We start from the raw sequence: 20952 nt of genomic DNA on the forward strand, positions 1-20952 counted from the left end.
GGTAAGGTAGTCTGGTATTCCCATCTCTAAGAATTTTCCAGTTTGTTGTGATCCACACAGTCAAAGGCTTTAGCCTAGTCAGTGAAGTAGAAAAGTGAGTGTCAGTCACTCAGTTGTGTTTGACTCTTTTCGACCCCATGGACTGTAGCCCGCCAGGCTCCTCTGTCCATGGGATTCTTCAGGCAAGAATACTGGAGTGGGTTGCTATTTTCTTTCCCAGGGGATCTTCTAGCATTTGAGGCAGAGTCTTTAGTCTGAGCCACCAGGGAAGCCCCTGTGAAGAAGAAGTGGATGTTTTTCTGGAACTCCCTTGCTTTTTCTATGATCCAACGAATGCTGACAGTTTGATCTCTGGTTCTTCTGCCTTTTCTAAATCCCGGTTCATGTACTGCTGAAGCCTAGCTTGAAGGATTTTGAGCATAATGTGAAATGGAAAGGAATAATGGAATTCTACAGAGCAGTAAATAGGAATGAACTACTAATAATGCCTCTGCTTATATGGATCTCAGTAATTATCCTGAGTGAAAAAAAAACTAGACAGAAAGAGTGCATACTGTATGGTTTTCTATAAAATTTTTTAAAATGGAAACTATACATAAAGCGTCTGCCTCCAATGCAGGAGACCCGGGTTCGATCCCTGGGTCGGGAAGATCCCCCGGAGAAGGAAACGGTAACCCACTCCAGTAATCTTGCCTGGAGAATCCCATGGACAGAGAAGCCTGGTAGGCTACAGTCCACCGGGTCGCATAGAGTGGGACACGACTGAGCGACGGAACAGAACGGATACATAAAAAAGTCATCGTTTGCCTGGGGGCAGGAGAGTTGAGAGTAAATAGAGCAGATGAGTGTTTAACTGGAGGCAGGAAGGTAGTGATTACAAAGGGGAAGGTAGTGATTACAAAGGAAATGAGACTTTGTCAGGAAGGTCATAGTAGGTAGAGTTGTACCTCCCAAAATGAATCCTAATCTCTGGTACGAATGGTATATATGTGCTCTGTTGTGTCCAACTCTTTGCAACCCCGTGGACTGTAGCCTACCAGGCTCCCCTGTCCATGGGATTTTCCAAGCAAGAGTACTGGAGTGGGTTGCCATTTCCTCCTCTAGAGGATCTTCCCAACCCAGAGATCAAACCCATGTCTCCCCCGACTCCTGCATTGCAGGTGAATTCTTTACCACTGCACCGCCTGGAAAGATGGTACCTATGAATGTGACCTTATTTGGATAGGGGTTCTGTGTAGATATAATCAATTTAAGATGAAGTCATACTGGATTTTCTTGGGCTCCAGAATCACTGTGGATGGTGACTGCAGCCATGAAATTAAAAGATGCTTGCTCTTTGGAAGGAAAGCTATGACAAACCTAGACAGCACATTAAAAAGCAGAGACATCACTTTGCTGACAACAGTCCATATAGTCAAAGCTATGGTTTTACCAGTGATCATGTACACATATAAGAGTGCAACCATAATGAAGGCTGAGCGCTGAAGAATGGATGCTTTTGAGTTGTGGTGCTGGAGGATCTGTGTTAATCCATATGCTAAAGGAGCAGATCTGTTTGGGAGTCACAAAAGCAGTCCAAATGTTCATTTTAGAGAAGTACACTCAGAGTCTAACTAAGCTTTTTTGTGGTGACAGAACTGTTGGCATCAAAGTTAGTCTCCTGTTTGCCGGTACAGCCCCTTTTTACATTGTAAAACATTGTATTAACACTTTCAGTGTGAAAAATGTTTCATAAACAATCAGTTAAGCAAATGAAATATCAAAACTTTGAAAATTTTTTTATTTCTTTCTAGTGTAGGTGCTAACATAAACTAAGATCAAAACAGATCTGTATAAACAGGATTGGGTGATTTAACATAGACAAAATTCTTATTTATCTCCTTTTTAGACGACTGAGTCAGAGACCAACACCAGAAGAACTAGAACAACGGAACATACTACAACGTGAGTCCAGATATGGAAATGAAGTTGTGTAGATTTTCTTTGTGTATTTCTGACTTGAATATACATAACAGAAAAGAGAAGCATTTTTCAACAAGGGCCAAGCAGAGAGTATTCCAGCCAAGGAAGGAGTATTCATAATTTTTCCCCCTGAAGGAACACAGTTCCCCAAGCTTCCTTTACAGAAAATCATTATGATATCGTTTTGTGTGCTGGAATGCTCCAGAAAATTGTATTTTAATATTCTCATAGTATCCTGCACCTCCCTTGGGCATTTGGCCAACCCAATGTTTGACTACACCAGTTGACAAGAAAATTGTCTTGAGTCCCAGAGTTAGTATTTATTCTGACTTGGAGCCTGTGAGAATTATCTGAGTGTAATCACTGAAAAGTTTGATATGCCGATTGACATTCTGAAGTAATATTCTTTGTTTCTGACTGTCAACCGTAGCTAAAAATGAAGCTGATCGTCAGGCAGAAAAACGAGAAATTAAACGTCGGCTCACTAGAAAGGTATGCTCCCCAAGTATGCAGTCTCAGCCTGTGTCTGGTATGTGAATGACCTGTTTGACTGGAAAGAAATGAGTTTGACTTGAACTGCCATAGATTTCTGTGAAAATAGAACACATGGTGAACATATAGAAAACAAAACAATACAGCATTATAAGAACTTTTTTTTTTTACTTTAACTATTTAAAGAAAGCCTGGTACAGGAAGGTGTTCAGTAAATATTTGCACAAGTTTTGACCTTTTCTTTAGTAGACCTGGAATTTTGGTATCAACTAAAACCTGTGGAAGTATGGGAACAGTAACAGGAAGAGTGTGTAGTGTTTGATTTTTCAAGGCAAACCAGTCATATTCTAATGAGAGAAATAACTGAATTGACCTGAAAAGTGTGAAAAACCAAGTAAGATTTTCTCATTGGTCCCAAATCAGTTAGGATAGAATAATTTCTGTCGCAGGCTTGTTTTAGCCCTTAAACTCTGGGAGTAAGCCATTTTTCCTTTACCTCCCTCATTATTAGTTGGTAATTACCTCCTGTAGATTCTTAGAATTGGTCTGAGTTCTATAGATATTTTTTTTTAATGTACAGGAATCCCCAGGAAAGCGAGAAAACTAGACATTCTCCTCCTGATTTTTCCTACTTCTCCCCTTCCCCAGGACTAGAGGAATTATCCTTGATAGATTGGGGGTGGCAAAAGGCTGTCACAGGATTTAAAGGCTTCCGATTGAACAGGTTAACTGATTGTTCAACCTTAAATCTTAATTTGTTACAAAATCTGGTATCTTGGGCATTACTCATGTTGAAAGGAAACTCACCCTTAATGTAACTCATTAATAGATATTGCTTTCATAGTCAATGTATTCACCTTCTAGTGTTATTAGATATGAATTTGTAGCCTGGACCCTTTTGCCACCCAACATGTGGTCCACGGACCAGCACCATTGGCATCACCTGGGATTTGTAAGAGCTACAGAATCTCAGGCCCCACCCCAAATCTGCTTAGTCAGAATCTACACTTAACCACATCCCCAAATGGTTTGTATGCCTGTTAAAGTTTGAGAAGCACTGGTTATACTGGTTTAATAGCAATTCTTGGTTCTCAATCTTAGCAGTGCATCATGGAGTTTAAAAAAACAAATTCCTGATACCCAGAATCTGAGGATGGACCCAGGGATCAGTCGTGTTTAAAAGTCCCAAAGTGATTCCGTTGTGCAGTGAAAATTGAATCTCTGGATTAGAGGCAATTTAAATGCATGATTGATGCCTGACTCCTGGCATAGTGAACTGAGGGCCTCCATTTCTTTCAGCTCAGTCAAAGGCCAACTGTGGCTGAACTACTTGCCAGGAAGATTCTGAGGTTTAATGAATACGTGGAAGTAACAGATGCTCACGATTATGACCGGCGAGCTGACAAACCTTGGACCAAACTGACCCCTGCTGACAAGGTGTCTGTCATTTGTCTGTCTCTCTTTATTCGAAGGATACAAGACATCAACTAGAAGGAAGAACCATAAACAAAATTTCTACTTCTTGTATAATGTTAAATGTCTAATTAAGACACAAAATACCAAGAAGTACAAACTAAAACATAGACTTCTTCACCAAAACTTACAGAAGAGAAAATCCCTGCTGTATTGCAGGGTACAAAAAGCTGCAAGGAAATAAAGCATATTTTTTAAAAGGAGTTATGTTTCATTGGAGGGAGTTTGGTATATTTTAACTAGTTAAAATATAAGCTGGTATATTTTAGTAATTACCCATATTTCATTTTTATAACAGGGAAAGCATTTTTACATGCTGCGAAAACTGTAAAAGCTACAGTCTCTCTTTTGAGCTCTTGAAGGGTTTTGATTTAACTGGAGATTTCAGGTTTATTATGAGACAAAGGTTGTCAGGAAGGCAATGTGCATCAGGCTCAGAGCCGCACACAGATCTCTGTGTTCACCTGACTTCCTCACTCCCTCTGGGTTGCCTGGTCAGAGTTAAGCATAGTAGAGATCAGATGACAAAGCATGCTGTTGCTGTTGTAGCAGACAGAAGATGCTGAAACATTTTTGTTTCTACTCTACAGGCTGCCATAAGGAAAGAATTAAATGAGTTTAAAAGCTCAGAGATGGAAGTTCATGAGGAAAGTAAACATTTTACACGGTAAGACCTAAATACTGGAAGCTAAATAGAAACCCCCAAAAAGCAAACGAGGCAGAGTTGTTCAGCTTGAAAGGATTATGAAGACATAGTTAAAAGAACAACACAGTGTTAATTACACAGAGACTATATTAAGAGAAAGAGATGAGAACTAAGAGGCATAGTTCATGCCTTATGGAGTATGGCATTTTATGTATTTTATATCTTACGTATTACTTGCATTAAACATACCAGGTGTGTTCATATCCCTATTTTATTAATGAGGAAATAAGACTCAAAAGGGTGAAGTAAGGTGCTTGACTTGCACAACCAGGATGTGGGAAAAGCAGTGAATGACTAAAAGCAGTTGGGTGCTCTCTTTTCAGCACCTCACTGTCCCAGGTTAAGCTGGAAAGGAACCTGTCCCCTCTGGTTTCAATCCTTTCTAGCACAGTTGATCTTACCAGTTTAGTGTATAAACATCATGAAAAAAGCCATGAAGCAGCCAAGAAGCATTTTGATTTGGAATTACTGTTGTGATTAAGGTCCCAGCCCATATCTAAAGACTCAGGTAGCCACAAATGGAATCTGTAGAAGTATCTAGGAGACTCTAAAACACTTATAAGAAGAGGCTAAATGAAAGAAGGTATGATGACAATTATGGTTTGCTATAAAAAGAAGGAACAAGCAAAGTTGGAAGACAAAATATAAACATTTTTCAATCAAAATACAGAACAAATGGTTATTTTAACTACAGAATTTTTTTGTACTGAACTATGACAGATCATGGCATCTGGTCCCATCACTTCTTGGGAAATAGATGGGGAAACAGTGGAAACCGTGTCAGACTTTATTTTTTTGGGCTCCAAAATCACTGCGGATGCTGATTGCAGCCATGAAATTAAAAGACGCTTACTCCTTGGAAGGAAAGTGATGACCAGCCTAGATAGCATATTAAAAAGCAGAGACATTACTTTGCCAACAAAGGTCCGTCTAGTCAAGGCTATGGTTTTTCCCGTGGTCATGTATGGATGTGAGAGTTGGACTGTGAAGAAAGCTGATCGCCGAAGAATTGATGCTTTTGAACTGTGGTGCTGGAGAAGACTCTTGAGAGTCCCTTGGACTGCAAGGAGATCCAACCAGTCCATTCTAGAGGAGATCAGTCCTGGGTGTTCATTGGAAGGACTTATGCTAAAGCTGAAACTGCAATACTTTGGCCACCTCATGCGACAAGTTGACTCACTGGAAAAGACTCTATGCTGGGAGCGATTGGGGGTAGGAGGAGGCGGGGACGACCAAGAATGAGGTGGCTGGATGGCATCACTGACTCGGTGGACATGAGTTTGAGTGAACTCCGGGAGTTAGTGATGGACAGGGAGGCCTGGCGTGCTGTGATTCATGGAGTCGCTAAGAGTCGGACACGACTGAGCGACTGAACTGAACTGATGACAGAATTAGAGAAGGCAGTTTCTTTGAACAACAGTTGTGCCATTCAGTTGTGTAATACGACCTCAATAACAAGCCATACTTGTCAGTAAGGTGATTATAGTCTAAGCCAGGAAGAGACCTGTGTACCACTCTGTACAGTCAATATGATAAATGCCTCAGTCATTCTGAAGGCTAAATCTGTCAGGTTTCATGTCCCAACTCCACCATTTCCTGCCTGTGTTCAGTTCAGTTCAGTCGCTCAGTCGTGTCTGACTCTTTGCGACCCCATGAACTGCAGCACACCATGCCTCCCTGTCCATCACCAACTCCTGGAGTCCACCCAAACCCATGTCCATCAAGTCGATGATGCCATCCAGCCGTCTCAACCTCTGTCATCCCCCTCTCCTCCTGCCCTCAATCTTTGCCAGCATCAGAGTCTTTTCAAATGAGTCAGCTCTTCACATCAGGTGGCCAAAGTATTGGAGTTTCAGCTTCAACATCAGTTTCTCCAATGAACACCCAGGACTGATCTCCTTTAGGATGGACTGGTTGGATCTCCTCGGAGTCCAAGGGACTCTCAAGAGTCTTCTCCAACACCACAGTTCAAAGCATCAATTCTTCGGCGATCAGCTTTCTTCATGGTCCAACTCTCACATGCATACATGACCACTGGAAAAACCATTGCTTTGTCTAGACGGACCTTTGTTGACAAAGTAATGTCTCTGCTTTTCAATATGCTGCCTAGGTTGGACATAACTTTCCTTCCAAAGAGCAAACGTCTTTTAATTTCATGGCTGCAGTCACCATCTGCAGTGATTTTGGAGCCCAGAAAAATAACGTCAGCCACTGTTTCCACTGTTTCCCCATCTATTTGCCATGAAGTGATGGCACCAGATGCCATGATCTTAGTTTTCTGAATGTTGAGCTTCAAGCCAACTTTTTCACTCTCCTCTTTCACTTTCATCAAGAGGCTCTTTAGTTCCTCTTCACTTTCTGCCATAAGGGCGGTGTCATCTGCATATCTGAGGTTATTGATATTTCTCCCAGAAATCTTGATTCCAGCTTGTGCTTCCTCCAGCCCAGTGTGTCTCATGATATACTACTATGCATATAAGTTAAATAAGCAGGGTGACAATATACAACCTTGACGTACTCCTTTTCCTATTTGGAACCAGTCTGCTGTTCCACGTCCAGTTCTAACTGTTGCTTCCTGACCTGCATACAGGTTTCTCAAGAAGCAGGTCAGGTGGTCTGGTATTCCCATCTCTTTCAGAATTTTCCAGTTTATTGTGATCCACACAGTCAAAGGCTTTGGCATAGTCAATAAAGCAGAAATAGATGGTTTTCTGGAACTCTCTTGCTTTTTCGATGATCCATCGGATGTTGGCCATTTGATCTCTGGTTCCTCTGCCTTTTCTAAAACCGTCTTGAACATCTGGAAGTTCACGGTTCACATATTGCTGAAGCCTGGCTTGGAAAATTTTGAGCATTACTTTACTAGCCTGTGATATGAGTGCAATTGTGCGGTCGTTTGAGCATTCTTTGGCATTGCCTTTCTTTGGGATTGGAATGGAAACTGACCTTTTCCAGTCCTGTGGCCACTGCTGAGTTTTCCAAATTTGCTGGCATATTGAGTGCAGCACTTTCACAGCATCATCTTTCAGGATTTGAAATAGCTCAACTGGAATTCCATCACCTCCACTAGCTTTGTCCGTAGTGATGCTTCCTAAGGCCCACTTGACTTCACATTCCAGGATGTCTGGCTCTAGGTGAGTGATCACACCATCGTGATTATCTGGGTCATGAAGATCTTTTTTGTACAGTTCTTCTGTTTATTCTTGCCGCCTCTTCTTAATATCTTCTGCTTCTGTTAGATCCCTACCATTTCTGTCCTTTATTGAGCCCATCTTTGCATGAAATGTTCCCTTAGTATTTCTGATTTTCTTGAAGAGACCTCTAGTCTTTCCCATTCTATTGTTTTCCTCTATTTCTTTGCATTGATCGCTGAGGAAAGCTTGCTTATCTCTCCTTGCTATTCTTTGGAACTCTGCATTCTTTTCACCGCTATTTGTAAGGCCTCCTCAGACAGCCATTTTGCTTTTTTGCATTTCTTTTTCTTGGGGATGGTCTTGATTCCCGTCTCCTGTACTATGTCATGAACCTCTGTCCAGAGTTCATCAGGCACTCTTATCAGATCTAGTCCCTTAATTCTATTTCTCACTTCCACTGTATAGTCATAAGGGATTTGGTTTAGGTCATACCTGAATGATCTAGTGGTTTTCCCCACTTTCTTCAATTTAAGTCTGAATTTGGCAATAAGGAGTTCGTGATACGAGCCACAGTCAGCTCCTGGTCTTGTTTTGGCTGACTATATAGAGCTTCTCCATCGTTGGCTGCAAAGAATATAATCAATCTGATTTTGGAGTCGACCATCTGGTGATGTGCATGTGTAGAGTCTTCTCTTGTGTTGTTGGAAGAGGGTGTTTGCTATGACCAGTACTTTCTCTTGGCAGAACTCTGTTAGCTTTTGCCCTGCTTCATTCTGTATTCCAAGGCCAAATTTGCCTCTTACTCCAGGTGTTTCTTGGCTTCCTACTTTTGCATTCCAGTCCCCTATAATGCAAAGGACATCTTTTTGGGGTGTTCTAGAAGGTCTTGTCAGTATTAGCTATTTGTAGCAGTAGTAGTAGTAAAGTACCATAGTGAGCAACAGTGCAAGAAAGTCATAAAGAAGGTGACGTTTAGGCTCATCTTACATTATGTAAAAGAATGTATTTGCACAGGAAGGAAGTTAGGGGACTTCCCTGGGGGTCCAGTTGTTAAGGATCCACCTGCCAGTGTAGGGGATACAGGTTCGATCCCCAGTCTGGGAAGATTCTATGTGCCACCAGGGCAACCAAGCCTAGTGCCACAGCCACTGAGCCCAAGCTCTTAGAGCCTGTGTTCTGCAATAATAGAAGGCACTGCAGTGAGAACCTCCCGCTCACCACAACTGGAGAAAGCCCATGCACAGCAATGAAGTCCTAGCCCCACCATCAATGTTTTATTAAAAAGAAGGAAGGAAGGAAGATGGTCCGCAAACCCGCCAGCTGTAGTGGGACTCTGAGAGGCAGGAAAGTGTGTGCTCTGTGCAGTAGAACATGGCACCGAGCAGAGGACGGGTGGGGCAGCATGGGAAAGGTGAGACCAGCAAGGCGGGCTGCGGTCAGGTTCTGGAGAGCTGTGACTCTTACGTGAGGATGTTGGAACCTCTGGGGTTCCTGTATTTGGGAACAAACCCTGGTGGAAGTTTGGAAGGGAATTTGGAAGAATGAAGAGACCAGCAGCAAGAGACCAGTTAGGAAGCAACTGAAATAGAGTGAGCATGCTGCAAACCAGGGAAGATCAATTTGAAAGACATTGCGTGCATAGAGTCAGTCAGACTTGCCAGTCTGCTGATTCCAGGGACAAATTAAAGGAAGTAATTGAAATGACTCTTCGATTTCTACGGGATTTTTGAGGACTGGTTAGTCTATAAGGAATTGAGTGAACAGTTTAGGACATTTATTCAGTAAATATTTATTCAGCACCCACTACATGATAGATACAGTGCTAGGTGCTTGGGATGTAGCAGAGAATAAGGTAAAGTCCCTGTCGTTCAGGGAATTACCCCTGTCCTTAAGGAGTTTTTATTCTAAAAGAAGAAGACAGACAGTGAACAAACTAGAAAGTCAATTATATATGTTGAGCCTATGACACATTGAACGGAGCTTCCTAGAAAACAGTTGGCTATTCAGCCTAGAGTCCAAGGAGAAAAAGAAAATATAAAGATTCAAATTTATGAGAAAAGATAGTGGTTCTTAAGGAGAAAAGTGCTTTATTTTTAAATGATGGACAGAAGAAAATGAATCAGGAAAGCAGATTGAGGAAAAGCAATTGAAAAAGAAGGAAAACTAGGGAAAACATAGTGTTACAGAAGTCAAAAGAAGTTTCAAGAAGAAAAGAAGATGGTCAGGAGTATCAGATGCTACAGAAATGTCAGGTAGGGTTAGAGTGGAGGAGAGGCAGTGTTTTTTTTTTAATTAGAACATAGCATTTCATTACTTTTAAGATAATACAGTTGACCTGTGAACAATGCAGAAGTTGGGGTGCCCACAACCCTCTAAGCAGTTCAGTTGAAAATCCACAAAGGATTTATAGCTGCTCTCCCTGTATGTGGCTCCTCTGTATCCATGGTTCCATTTCCTGTACATCCTGTTCGATCATGTAGTTCTGTGGTATTTACTACTGAGAAAAATGTACATAAAATTGGACTTGTGCAGTTGTTGGACCCTGTTGTTCAAGAGTCAACTGTCATAGCAAAGCAGTCTACAACATCTGGTAACTTGGCTCTTTATGATCATTTGTTTTAGCTACCACCGTCCGTGATGCTGAAGTTTGAGAGAGGATCTAACCAACCCCCCAACACAGGGCTGCTTCAGTGTGCAGAGAGACACGGAGGGAACTTCAGCACTTCCCAGCACAGCCAGAATTGAGTCCTCTGGGCTACAGTTCTAGGGTGAACAGCACTTCGATGAATGTAGCATTTCACTGGAATGGATTCTCATGTGCTGCCTTGGGCAAAACTGAACACTTTGTCAGCGCTTTTGAACCTTGTAATATTGCAGCATACCTAAGGGGTCTTCCTTCACCAGCCTCCATGTTCTGGGTCACTTGCAGGTTCCAAGTTTTATTGGCTGAACCTCACCCACGATGACTGCCTGTGCTAAGGCATAGGTTGCACCATTGGCCTTACCAGCCCTGTCCTATTGTGAGACCCACCTGTATAGATGCTAAATTCTAGCCATCACATCCAGTTGGTGATGGGGGAAACATGCTGGATGCCCCCAATCTTCCGGGAAAAGGGGCCCCCATCTCCAGCGAGAAGCCTTCATTTCACACTGGCATGTCAGCTAAAAGCACTGCACTGTACTTTTTGTAACACAGCAATACAGTCCTCTTCAGGCAACCCAGCCTGGGAGAAGCTCAGGATCTGACATGTTCTTCTTTTGGCACAAGTCATTCTGATTTGTATTTTTTTTTTTTTAATGTTGAAGAAATGATGGGAGCTTAACATTTTTCCTGTCTGTTAAACAGTCTTGAGGTGCAACTAGATTCCAAGTTGGGAAAATGAGACAGCATGTATGTTTTCTATATAAAAAACAAAACCAAAAAGGGCCTTTACATTAAGGCCAACTTGGCAGAAAACTGACTCATGGCTCGAGTTGTTTAGACTGTTGTATTTTTGTTGTACCAGATGATAACTCTAAATCATTCTAACCAACAGATGCATTCTCTCCCTAAAGCAGAGTTGCCACTCTGCGGGAGCACTCGTGTGCTGTCAGCCCCCACAATTCCAGCCAGAATCACATCAAGGTCCTGGGGGTGTGGGGACCGGACAGAAAAAGGTCCTTGGAGAAGCAGTGCGGAGGGGCGAGATCATGACCCACCGCTCCTCTCTGTTCCTCAGTACTGTTCGCCCTCTCCTGCCGCGCTCTTCCTCTTAACTCCCAACACTGACCCTCCTGCTCACCCTGTCTGGCAGCTTCCACCTCATTCAGCCCTCCTCTTCCGAGCTGCAGCCAGTGCAGTTGGTGCCTGGGCATTGGCTCAGCCCCCACACCCTTTTATATGTGTAATATATATTAATATGATTTCCTGAAACAGACGCTTCAGTTGCTTTCTTTGAATCTTTGTTGAAAACCATATGCCTTACTATGTCCCTCTAATTCCTATCCACTCTAAGTGGAAGGGAAAAGTAGTATATTAAACTGATGAATGTGGCTTCTTCCCCTGAATGTTCAGGAAACGCTGTTTTGTAGGTTTCTCCCGACTACTGCCAGTCCTTGTCCCGTGTGTGCTCTGTCAGTAGATTTCTCTCTGCTCCTCCTTTTGCGTCCGTGTAAGATTTGCTGAAGAATCAGAACATCAGGCCAAAACAAAGCTAAAGTGACCTTAAAGGGTAGTATCTTCTCTCCGTATGGGGAATAGGGAGGGGTTTGGATTTCTCAGTGACTGTCAAGTGCTTTATGGCTCTGGAGATACACTGGGCTTACATCTCCTGCAAGCTCCTTGACGTTTGGGATGACTGAGGGAAGATAAAGAGATGATTCTGCAAAGTTGTTAGAGGTCTGTATATAAGGCGGCCACACATGAAGCGCTTCTTCTAACCTTTCTTTTCGGTTTGGAGACTACTTGGCTTTTGCCAGCATCCTCTGTGGCTTCAGATGACATTTTTCACACCCCATTTGCTCCCTTCCTTTCCCTTAATGTGCCAAGCTTGAAACAGGATTTGATTTCCTGAGCTCCTTGTTTGCTTCCTATGTGCCACCAAGGAATCTAATTCATCTTTCATCTCACTTATGTTCTTTTGAAACAAGATACTTTGGGAATCAAGTCCTTTCAGGTGTTTATATAAATATATATATATATATATATATATATAAAGTGGATTTTGTGTTCTCCTTCCATGTAAGTAACAATTCACAATCATAATGTAAAGAAGAAATAGAAATCTGTTGTATTGTACTTCAAGATGCTTCCCTGATGTACAGAATCTCCTTGTAAAATAAATAATTGCATTGTATATCAGTCTTCCTATCAATATTAATTATTAATGTATTTTAGAATAAAAAGGACAAATTATATTATTTTGATATGTAGTATTTCTTTTTTATGTTCTACCTCATTCCAGAAGTTTTAAGGTAGGTTAAAAATGATTCCTCAGAGACTTCCCTGGCAATCTAATGGTGTAGACTTCCATGCTCCCAATGCAGGGGCACAGGTTTGATCCTGCTCAAGGAAGTAAGATCCTGCATGCAGCACAGCACAGCTGAAAAGGCGGGGGCGGGGGAGGGAAGTCCCTAAAATATTGCTAGACATCCTAAATGAGAAGTAAATGAGGGAGAAAAGTTATAGTAAGAACATTAAACGCAGCCAGAGATGAAGGTCAGTAATGTTTGTGTCTGTCGGTATAAATTGTAGAAAAGGAATAAGCTTCAGAGTTGAAAGCCAACTGTGAACCCCACACTATGTAGCCCTCAGTTCAGTTCAGTCGCTCAGTTGTGTCCGACTCTGCGACCCCATGAATCACAGCACGCCAGGCCTCCCTGTCCATCACCAACTCCCGGAGTTCACTCAAACTCATGTCCACAGAGTCGGTGATGCCATCCAGCCATCTCATTCTCTGTCATCCCCTTCTCCTCCCGCCCCCAATCCCTCCCAGCATCAGACTCTTTTCCAGTGAGTCAACTGGTCGCATGAGGTGGCCAAAGTATTGCAGTTTCAGCTTTAGCATCAGTCCTTCCAATGAACACCCAGGATTGATCTCCTTTAGAATGGACTGGTTGGATCTCCTTGCAGTCCAAGGGACTCTCAAGAGTCTTCTCCAGCACCACAGTTCAAAAGCATCAATTCTTCGGCGATCAGCCTTCTTCAGAGTCCAACTTTCACATCCATACATGACCACGGGAAAAACCATAGCCTTGACTAGACGGACCTTTGTTGGCAAAGTAATGTCTCTGCTTTTTAATATACTATCTAGGTTGGTCATAACTTTCCTTCCAAGGAGTAAGCGTCTTTTCATTTCATGGCTGCAATCAGCATCCACAGTGATTTTGGAGCCCAAAAAAATAAAGTCTGGCACGGTTTCCACTGTTGCCCCATCTATTTCCCATGAAGTGATGGGACCAGATGCCATGATCTTTGTTTTCTGAATGTTGAGCTTCAAGCCAACCTTTTCACTCTCCTCTTTCACTTTCATCAAGAGGCTTTTGAGTTCCTCTTCACTTTCACTTTTCTGCCATAAGGGTGGTGTCATCTGCGTATCTGAGGTTATTGAGATTTCTCCCAGCAATCCTGATTCCAGCTTGTGCTTCTTCCAGCCCAGTGTTCCTCATGATGTACTTTGCATATAAGTTAAACAAGCAAAGTGACAATATACAACCTTGACGTACTCCTTTTTCTATTTGGAACCAGTCTGTTGTGCCATGTCCACTTCTAACTGTTGCATCCTGAACTGCATACAGGTTTCTCAAGAAGCAGGTCAGGTGGTCTGGTATTCCCATCTCTTTCAGAATTTTCCACAGTTTATTGTGATCCACACAGTCAAAGGCTTTGGCATAGTCAATGAAGCAGAAATAGATGTTTTTCTGGAACTCTCTTGCTTTCTCCATGATCCAGCGGATGTTGGCGATTTGATCTCTGGTACCTCTGCCTTTTCTAAAACCTGCTCGAACATCGGGGAGTTCACATATTGCTGAAGCCTGTGTAGCCCTAGGTTTTATGAATCCCACCTAGTCTGGAAGGTAAGTAAAAATACACTCATTTAACCAGTGAAGAACTTCAGAGGTGAGTTACCTCCCCAAAGTCAAAGCAAATTATGTAATCATCCTTTACATATATTCAAGGAAAAGCAAGTGCATCCTGACCAATTGTTCCCCAAAGGGACTTACTGTATATGGACCAGATATAATTAGGCCTTAGGCTGACATTACAAAAATAGGACAGTTTGTAGCTCATGTATTCCACTCTGGCAAACAGCCCAGTTTCAACCCAGGTAGCCCCACCAATGACTCACTTTCTACTTTTCACTTCAGAGGCTGGTCTTGATTAGCATACCACCCTTTAGCTAGGGTTAAGAGAAACCATGAGCCAGAACTGCTCGAGTCATTGGGCTCCACCTGCTCCCTTATCTTCCTTCTACTAGCCCTCCAAAGAGACCTCAAACTGCCATTACCTTCTTGAGGTCATGTGTTGTCTCTAGAAGTGTTTGCAGCAGTTCACAACTCAGTGAGGTTAACAACAACAAAAACATGCACCTCATGTGTGGACCTTACTACCTCTACCGCCTACTTTATCAATTATCAGAATTAGAGATCGTAATATGTTCAGAGTCCCAAATGTGAAAATCTGGTATTACTATGTTTGGCATTCCAAATCTAAAACTTTGGTATTACTATATTTGCAAGTTCCTCTCTTACCTTGCAGAATTCTCTACCCCGGAAATATCTCAGTCCCTTTATCTCCTCTTGCCTTATTTACCACTCAGGTTTGAAGCCAGCATAATTTAACGGGACTTTATAACCTCCAATCCATCCTCCAATATTGCCACTAGAGTAACCTTTCTAAAAGGCAAAGAGAGTCATAGCAATCCTTTTATTTCAAAACTTATTAGCCCCTAGGACTTCCCTGGCAGTCCAATGGTTAAGAATCAGCCTGCCAATGCAAGGGACATGGGTTCAGTCCCTGGTCCAGGAAGATTCTGCCTACCTGGGAACAACTAAGCCCGTGCCCACAAGTACTGATGCCTGAGCATCCTAGAACCCGTGCAACACAAGTAGAGAGTAGCCCCTGCTCACCCACGTAGAGAAAGCATGAGCCCAGCGAAGACCCAGCAGAGTCAAAAATTTTTTGTAAATAAAAAAAAAAAAAAAACTTACTGCCCCTTAGATACCTACAGGATAAAACTTAAACTTTGCTTGGACTACAAGTTATTTTGTATCCAGCTCTTGACTACTTCTCATGCTCATGAGAAGTCCAGGCAGTTCTTTCGATGTTCCTAATCAAGCTGACCCCTTACCCTTCCTGGGAGACCACAGACCCGCCAGTTCCTCAGCCAAGAATGCTGTCATCATCTGCACTTCACCCTTCTACTATTCTTCTACAACCTTCTGCTATTCTTCTACTAAGAATCTGCCTGCAATGCAGGTGACCCCAGTTCGATTCCTGGGAAGGGAAGATCTGCTGGAGAAGGGATAGGCTACCCACTCCAGTATTCTTGGGCTTCCCTTGTGGCTCAGCTGGTAAGTGAAGTGAAGAGACGTGAAAATCGCTCAGTCGTGTCTGACTCTGCAACCCCATAGACTATACCATCCATGGAATTCTCCAGGCCAGAATACTGGAGTGGGTAGCCTTTCCCTTCTTCAGGGGATCTTCCCAACCCAGGGATCAGACCCAGGTCTCTCGCTTGCAGGCAGATTCTTCAGCAGCTGAACCACAAGGGAAGCCCTCAGATGGTAAAGAATAGGCCTGCAATGCATGAGACCTGGGTTCAGTCCCTGGGTCAGGAAGATCCCCCAGAGAAAGGAATGGCAACCCCCCAATATTCTTGCCTGGAGAATTCCATGGACAGAGGAGCCTGGCGGGCAACAGTCCATGGGGTCTCAAAGAGTTGAACATGACTGAGCTACTTAACACTTTCTTCTACTATTCCTTCAAGTTTTAGGTCAAATTTTAACTCCCCAGGAAAACCCTCTCAGCCTTTAGTCAATTTTTCAATTGCTCTATCCTCAGAATACCGTGTTTATGCCATACATCACTTATCAAGTAGTAGGATAATTTGCTGTCATGTCTGTTTCCTCCACTGTGAGTTCTCAAGGACAGAAAAAGTGGTTCATCTCAATTTCCAATGTCTAGCACAATGTCTAGCAAATTGTCATATCCACTATGGAAATACTGAATGAGTGATTGAAAGGCAACTGAATACTCATAATATCACCAGAAAAGTAGCAGAATTATTTGTCTTTCTTCCTCTAAACTACTAGTTCTCAAACCTTTTTGTTTCGTGACCCCTTCATAATTTAAAACATTACTCAAAACCCCAAAGAACTGTTGTATCTGTAGGTGATATCTATTGATACTGTACTAAAAACTGAGAAAATTTAAAAATATATATGATACATTTCAAAATAATAATCCATTACATTAATTGATAATGTATTTGTATTAAAAATAACTATTTTAAAAAATAGAGAAGAGTGGCATTGTTTTACAAAGTAATGCTCAAAATTCTCCAAGCTAAGCTTCAACAGTATGTGAACCGAGAACTTCCAGATGTTTGAGCTAGATTTAGAAAAGGCAGACGAACCAGAAATCAAATAGCCAACATCCACTGGATTATAGAAAAAGCTAGAGAATTCCAGCAAAAACATCTGCTTCACTGACTACACTAAACCTTTGACTGTGTGGATCACAACAAATTGTGGAAAATTCTTCAAGAGTGGGCTTCCCTGGTGGCGCAGATGGTAAAGAATCCGCCTGCAATGCAGGAGACCTGGGTTTGATCCCTGAGTTGGGAAGATCCCCTGGAGAAGGGGAAGGCTACCCACTCCAGTATTCAGGCCTGGAGAATTCCAGGGACTCTATAGTCCATGGGAGCACAAAGAGTCGGACACGGCTGAGCGATTTTCACTCACTTACCTGCCTCCTGAGAAATCTGTATGCAGGTCAAGAAGCAACAGTTGGAACCAGACAGGGAACAAGGCACTGGTTCCAAATTGAGAGCGGGGTACATCAAGGATGCATATTGTCACCCTGCTTTTTTAACTTATAGGCAGAGTACATCATGGGGTCGCGGAGTGTCGGACACGACTGAGCGACTGAACTGAACTGAACTGAACTGAACATCATGAGAAATGCCAGGCTGAATGAAGCACAAGCTGGAACCAAGATTGCCAGGAGAAATATCAATAACCTATGCATATGACACCACCCTTGTGGCAGAAAGCAAAGGAACTAAAAGCCTCTTGATTAAAGTGAAAGAGGAGAGTGGAAAAAGTTGGCTTAAAACTAGGCATTCAAAAAACGAAGATCATGGCATCCAGTCCCATCACTTCATGGCAAACCGATGAGGAAACAATGGAAACAGTGACAGACCTTATTTTCTTGGGCTCCAAAATCACTGCGGATGGTGACTGCAACCATGAAATTAAAAGATGCTTGCTCCTTGTAAGAAAAGCTATGACTAACATAGACGGCATTTTAAAAAGCAGAGACATTACTTTGCGGACAAAGGCTCCTCCAGTCAAAGCTACGGTTTTTCCAGTAATCATGTATGGATGTGAGAGTTGGACCATAAAGAAAGCTGACCGCTGAAGAACTGATATTTTTGAACTGTGGTGTTGGGAAAAACTCTGGAGAGTCCCTTGAACTGCAAGGAGATCCAACCCGTCAATCCTAAAGGAAATAAACCCTGAATATCCATTGTGGACATGAGTTTGAGTGTACTGCGGGAGTTGGTGATGGACAGGGAGGCCTGGCGTGCTGTGATTCATGGGGTCGCGGAGAGTCGGACACGACTGAGCGACTGAACTGAACTGAACTGATCCATTGGAAGGACTGATGCTGAAGTTCCAATATTTTGGCCACCTGATGTGAAGAACTGACTCACTGGGAAAAGACCCTGATGCTGGGAAAGATTGAAGACAAGCGGAGAAGGGGATGACAGAGGATGAGATGGTTGGACGGCATCATCGATGCTATGGACATAAATTTGAGTAAGCTCCGGGAGTTCGTGATGGACAGGGAAGCCTGGTGTCCTGCAGTTCATGGGGTCGCAAAGAGTCGTACACGACTGAGCGACTGACCTACTAACATTCCGCCTAAATGCACTTGCTGAAACCAGCACGCTCCTTCAAGGTACTGCGGGAAGACTCTAGTATCGCGAGATGCCGCTGAGACAGGTTAGGGGCGTTAACCTGCAGTGGGTTCCCAGAACCCTTAGCGAAATTCTAATTCCCTAACTGCGCATGTCGCGACGCAGGCGCAATAGGCATTTCTTGACTTCCGCTGGTTCCAGGAGCTATAAATACCGATGCCGTGCGTTTCTGAGGTCTTTTCGGGAGAGATTCTCGTCCTGCTCTCTTCACTTTTGGTGAGTGGGACCAACTGTCGGCTTCTTGGGCGCTTTATCTGCTATGGGATCGGCCAGTCTGCCTTTTCTGTGGGAATCGTACTATTTAGAATGATTCCGAGTCTTCGTCGTTTGTTCCATCGACAGCTGCTCGCAGAAAATGGGGTGGGGTAGGTCGGGTCGGGTTGGGCGTGTGTCGCAGAGGCCTCGCGCGGCGCCTGTCTTGGCCGTAGCTAAAGGGTGCTGGCGACGGAACTCGAGGGCTTGCAGGACTGCCGTCCTCCACGCCGAAAAGCTTGAGTGCGCAGCGCCCTCATTTCCTAGTGCGCCGTTATGCCGCCTCCTGGCGTGTTAGCGTCTTCAGTAGAGTTGCAGACAGGGCATTTTGTTTGATTCACTGATTTAGAAACGGCTCAACTGCCACTTATTTTTTTCTTTGGGGATAAAATTTAATTTTTGATGATAGACTTATTGGTCTTTAACTGTATAATCGCCTTAACTGCTTGCATTTGCTACTTAAAGTATTGCGACCAACGTGGATACCCCGGGAGGTCACTCTTCCCGGGCTCTGTCCAGGTGGCGTACGGGAGCATAGGGCTCTGCCCGGTGATGTACAGTCCCTTTCCACAACGTTGGAGATGAAGCCGGGCCTTGAGTCTGCGCCTGCATATTCCTACGTCTTCTCAGAGTCCTGTGGACAATGACTGGGGAGAAAAACCATGCAGGAAACAGCTCTCTGGAGCAATCTGTCCGGATCTGGGTTGCTCCGAAGTCAACTTTTTTTCTTTTAGCCCATTGTGCTGTGCAGTTGGGTTAAAGTTTTCCCTCTTTTGCAGCATTTCGTTTGGGATTCCAAATACAACTGGATTTGAGGTGAGTAGACCTATGAATTGATTTTGGCCTATCGGTGTTTGCTAATTTTGTTCCACAAAATTCATTTTCACTTCTTAAATACTTCTGATAGAGAGATTTATATTGCAGATGGACTAATTTTGACAAAGTGATTTAACCAAAGTCAGCAAAGTTTTCATGATTCTTGAGCTGTGTAATGTGTGTATCTGCTCAGTCCGGTAGAACTAAGGATTGAGTCTATGATATTAGAAGTGAAATTGGGCATATGCTCCATCATACTTATGAAAGTGACTAATATATAAAACATAAAATAGTCAATAGCTAATAAGAACTTTGAATTTGTGAGCAGTTTATAATCCTGTGGACTTTTACTTGGTTCAAGTATAGGTGTGAAGGGATGAAGATGAAGGGAAATGTCATCTCTTCAAGAGTGGTACAGTAAGTCTGCTACATAGACTTCTTTCTGTGAGAAGCGTTGTAGACTTACTACATGGCACTACAATATAGCCAATTCCATGGAGTTTACAGTACTGTATAGCCTATTGTGTTAGCTGAGTGCCTAGGCTGACTTTGGTTTAATATTTTGATACTGTTCAGATATTCCAACGTGGATACCTCAGGAGGTCACTCTCCCTGGGCTCTGTCCAGGTGGCATACGGGAGCATAGGGCTCTGCCCAATGATGTACAGTCCCTTTCCACAACGTTGGAGATGAAGCTGGGCCTTGAGTCTGCACCTGCATATTCCTACAGCTTCTCAGAGTCCTATGGACAATGACTGAGGAGACAAACCATGCAGGAAACATCCCATATACAAAAATTTTAAAGGTGAACTAAGATTGTACAAATGAATCTAATCCTTTTTTCTTTTAATGTCATTTTCAGGAGAGAAGAGGAGCCTCACCAACTTCACAGTTAGCAGTGCTTTGGAGTCTGTCTTTGACAGGGAGATTAGTAAAGATAATTCTCCAGGCAAAAATGCTGGAGTGGAACCCATTCCTTTCTCCATGGGGATCTTCCTGACCCAGGGATTGAACCTAGATCCTACTGCATTGCAGGTAGATTCTTTACCTTCAGAAACACCAAGTAAAGTGAGTAATTAATTGAAGATAAGCCTGAGAGATTTGGAAGTGTGTAGGTATGATATTTAACCCCTGGAACTGCACCTTAAAACCCAGCAGAGTTCTAGTGTTCTGTTGCCCAGGCACTTACTGAAATTTATAAGAAATGCCAGAGACTGTATGGGCAGGTCTTAGAGTATAGTGACCTAGAAGGCTTGAGAGACCTTTTCAGGTTTCCTATCTGGTGAAAATTTGATGTAATAGCACTAAGATAACTGACCTCTTTATCTAACAGTCTTAAAAGTGGAATGTAGGTACCCATGAGAATCTGCATGTCTTAAATTCATCAATTTCTAATGTAATCGTGAATTTAATAAAGATTACTATATATGTA

General features: G+C 42.9%; 1 protein-coding gene, 1 long non-coding RNA gene and 2 other non-coding genes across 7 annotated transcripts in view; all 4 read left to right on the forward strand.

Annotated features, from left to right (window-relative positions):
• PHACTR4 (phosphatase and actin regulator 4) overlaps positions 1 to 12825 on the forward strand; it is a 106391-nt gene extending 93566 nt beyond the window's left edge. For 3 of the 4 annotated variants that reach the window (XM_055398958.2, XM_055398955.2, XM_055398954.2), the window contains 5 exons: positions 1889 to 1944; positions 2393 to 2454; positions 3754 to 3891; positions 4518 to 4594; positions 10390 to 12825. In XM_055398958.2, the coding sequence (XP_055254933.1) occupies positions 1889 to 1944; positions 2393 to 2454; positions 3754 to 3891; positions 4518 to 4594; positions 10390 to 10405 (349 nt within the window). In that variant the 3' untranslated portion in view covers positions 10406 to 12825. The remainder of the gene's footprint in view (positions 1 to 1888; positions 1945 to 2392; positions 2455 to 3753; positions 3892 to 4517; positions 4595 to 10389) is intronic. The other variant, XM_055398956.2, reaches the window with a different exon arrangement.
• A 5723-nt stretch (positions 12826 to 18548) lies between these two features.
• Positions 18549 to 20952, forward strand: LOC129538379 (uncharacterized). Its single transcript, XR_008682207.2, has 3 exons — positions 18549 to 18668; positions 19484 to 19520; positions 20383 to 20952. It is a non-coding gene; the product is annotated as an uncharacterized LOC129538379 (long non-coding RNA).
• Positions 19178 to 19381, forward strand: LOC129538731 (small nucleolar RNA SNORA73 family). The gene has a single exon (XR_008682280.1). It is a non-coding gene; the product is annotated as a small nucleolar RNA SNORA73 family (small nucleolar RNA).
• LOC129538730 (small nucleolar RNA SNORA73 family) lies at positions 20102 to 20305 on the forward strand. The gene has a single exon (XR_008682279.2). It is a non-coding gene; the product is annotated as a small nucleolar RNA SNORA73 family (small nucleolar RNA).

Source organism: Moschus berezovskii, chromosome 2 (genome assembly GCF_049115385.1).
Source record: "Moschus berezovskii isolate FMDL1 chromosome 2, NW_MosBer_1.0, whole genome shotgun sequence".
NCBI classification, from domain to species: domain Eukaryota; kingdom Metazoa; phylum Chordata; class Mammalia; order Artiodactyla; family Moschidae; genus Moschus; species Moschus berezovskii.